The 764-nt window shown below is 41.5% G+C and overlaps 1 protein-coding gene across 1 annotated transcript; it reads right to left on the bottom strand.

The window, feature by feature from the left end:
* Positions 1–79: 79 nt before the first annotated feature.
* LOC107581033 (histo-blood group ABO system transferase-like) lies at positions 80–760 on the bottom strand (the record flags this gene model as incomplete). The annotated part of the gene is made up of 1 exon (XM_016266621.1): positions 80–760. A coding segment is annotated over one exon (639 nt), but the record flags the coding sequence as incomplete, so codon positions are not given.
* Between the last annotated feature and the right edge of the window lie 4 nt (positions 761–764).

Raw genomic sequence — 764 nt, 5'->3', positions numbered from 1 at the left:
ACTGTGTCAGAGTTTAATTAATTTAAGTGGATACAGTACATAAAATATATGAAAAATATGCTATAAACTGACACCTGTGAGGACACACCATGTCAGTGTAGCTGAATACTGGCAACATTTGCTACGGGTTTGGACGAACTTCAGCATAGTTTTTAGGTACATTAGTGAAGCGAATTATTTTTATTTGGGCTGCACTTTCATTGATGTCCCGCCACATATATTCAGGAGAGAGCAGTTTACTAGGTTTGTTCAAAAGGAAATACTTGTTCAAGTGAGACTCCTCTTGCCATATCGCCTCAATGGAGTTTGCAGCATCAATGCTCAGCTGCTCCCTGCAGGTTTTGGTGAGATGGTATACATCCTCCAATGAGCCACCAAATGCAGCACCAGCATAATAATAATCACCTTCCTCAGCTGGAATGTATGCTTGAGACTCTGGTCTACGCTCATATGTGAATCGATTCCTTGGAGTATCAAAGAGCCAAGGATGTATCACGCCTACCAGACGACCTAAAGACTCCACACCCCAATGGCCATAGAACTTTGTATCTATGTCAAGGCAGAAAATATAGTCAGCCTCACTGGCCAGTTCATTCTCTATTAGTTTTTCCAGTTTTTCCATCCTGCCCATACTGATGTCCTGCCATCTGTTCAAACTCTGAACCTTTCGAACTGTCAAACTACGGTTTTCACCTATCTTCACTTCAGGAACTGATTCTGGTTGATCTGTAAACAAGTAGTAATGCACTCGAAATCCAACAAAG

This window comes from Sinocyclocheilus grahami, unplaced genomic scaffold (genome assembly GCF_001515645.1).
Source record: "Sinocyclocheilus grahami isolate Dianchi unplaced genomic scaffold, SAMN03320097.WGS_v1.1 scaffold65902.1, whole genome shotgun sequence".
NCBI classification, from domain to species: Eukaryota; Metazoa; Chordata; class Actinopteri; order Cypriniformes; family Cyprinidae; genus Sinocyclocheilus; species Sinocyclocheilus grahami.
Note: the sequence above shows the minus strand (reverse complement) of the source record. Positions and strands in the feature narration are given on the sequence as shown.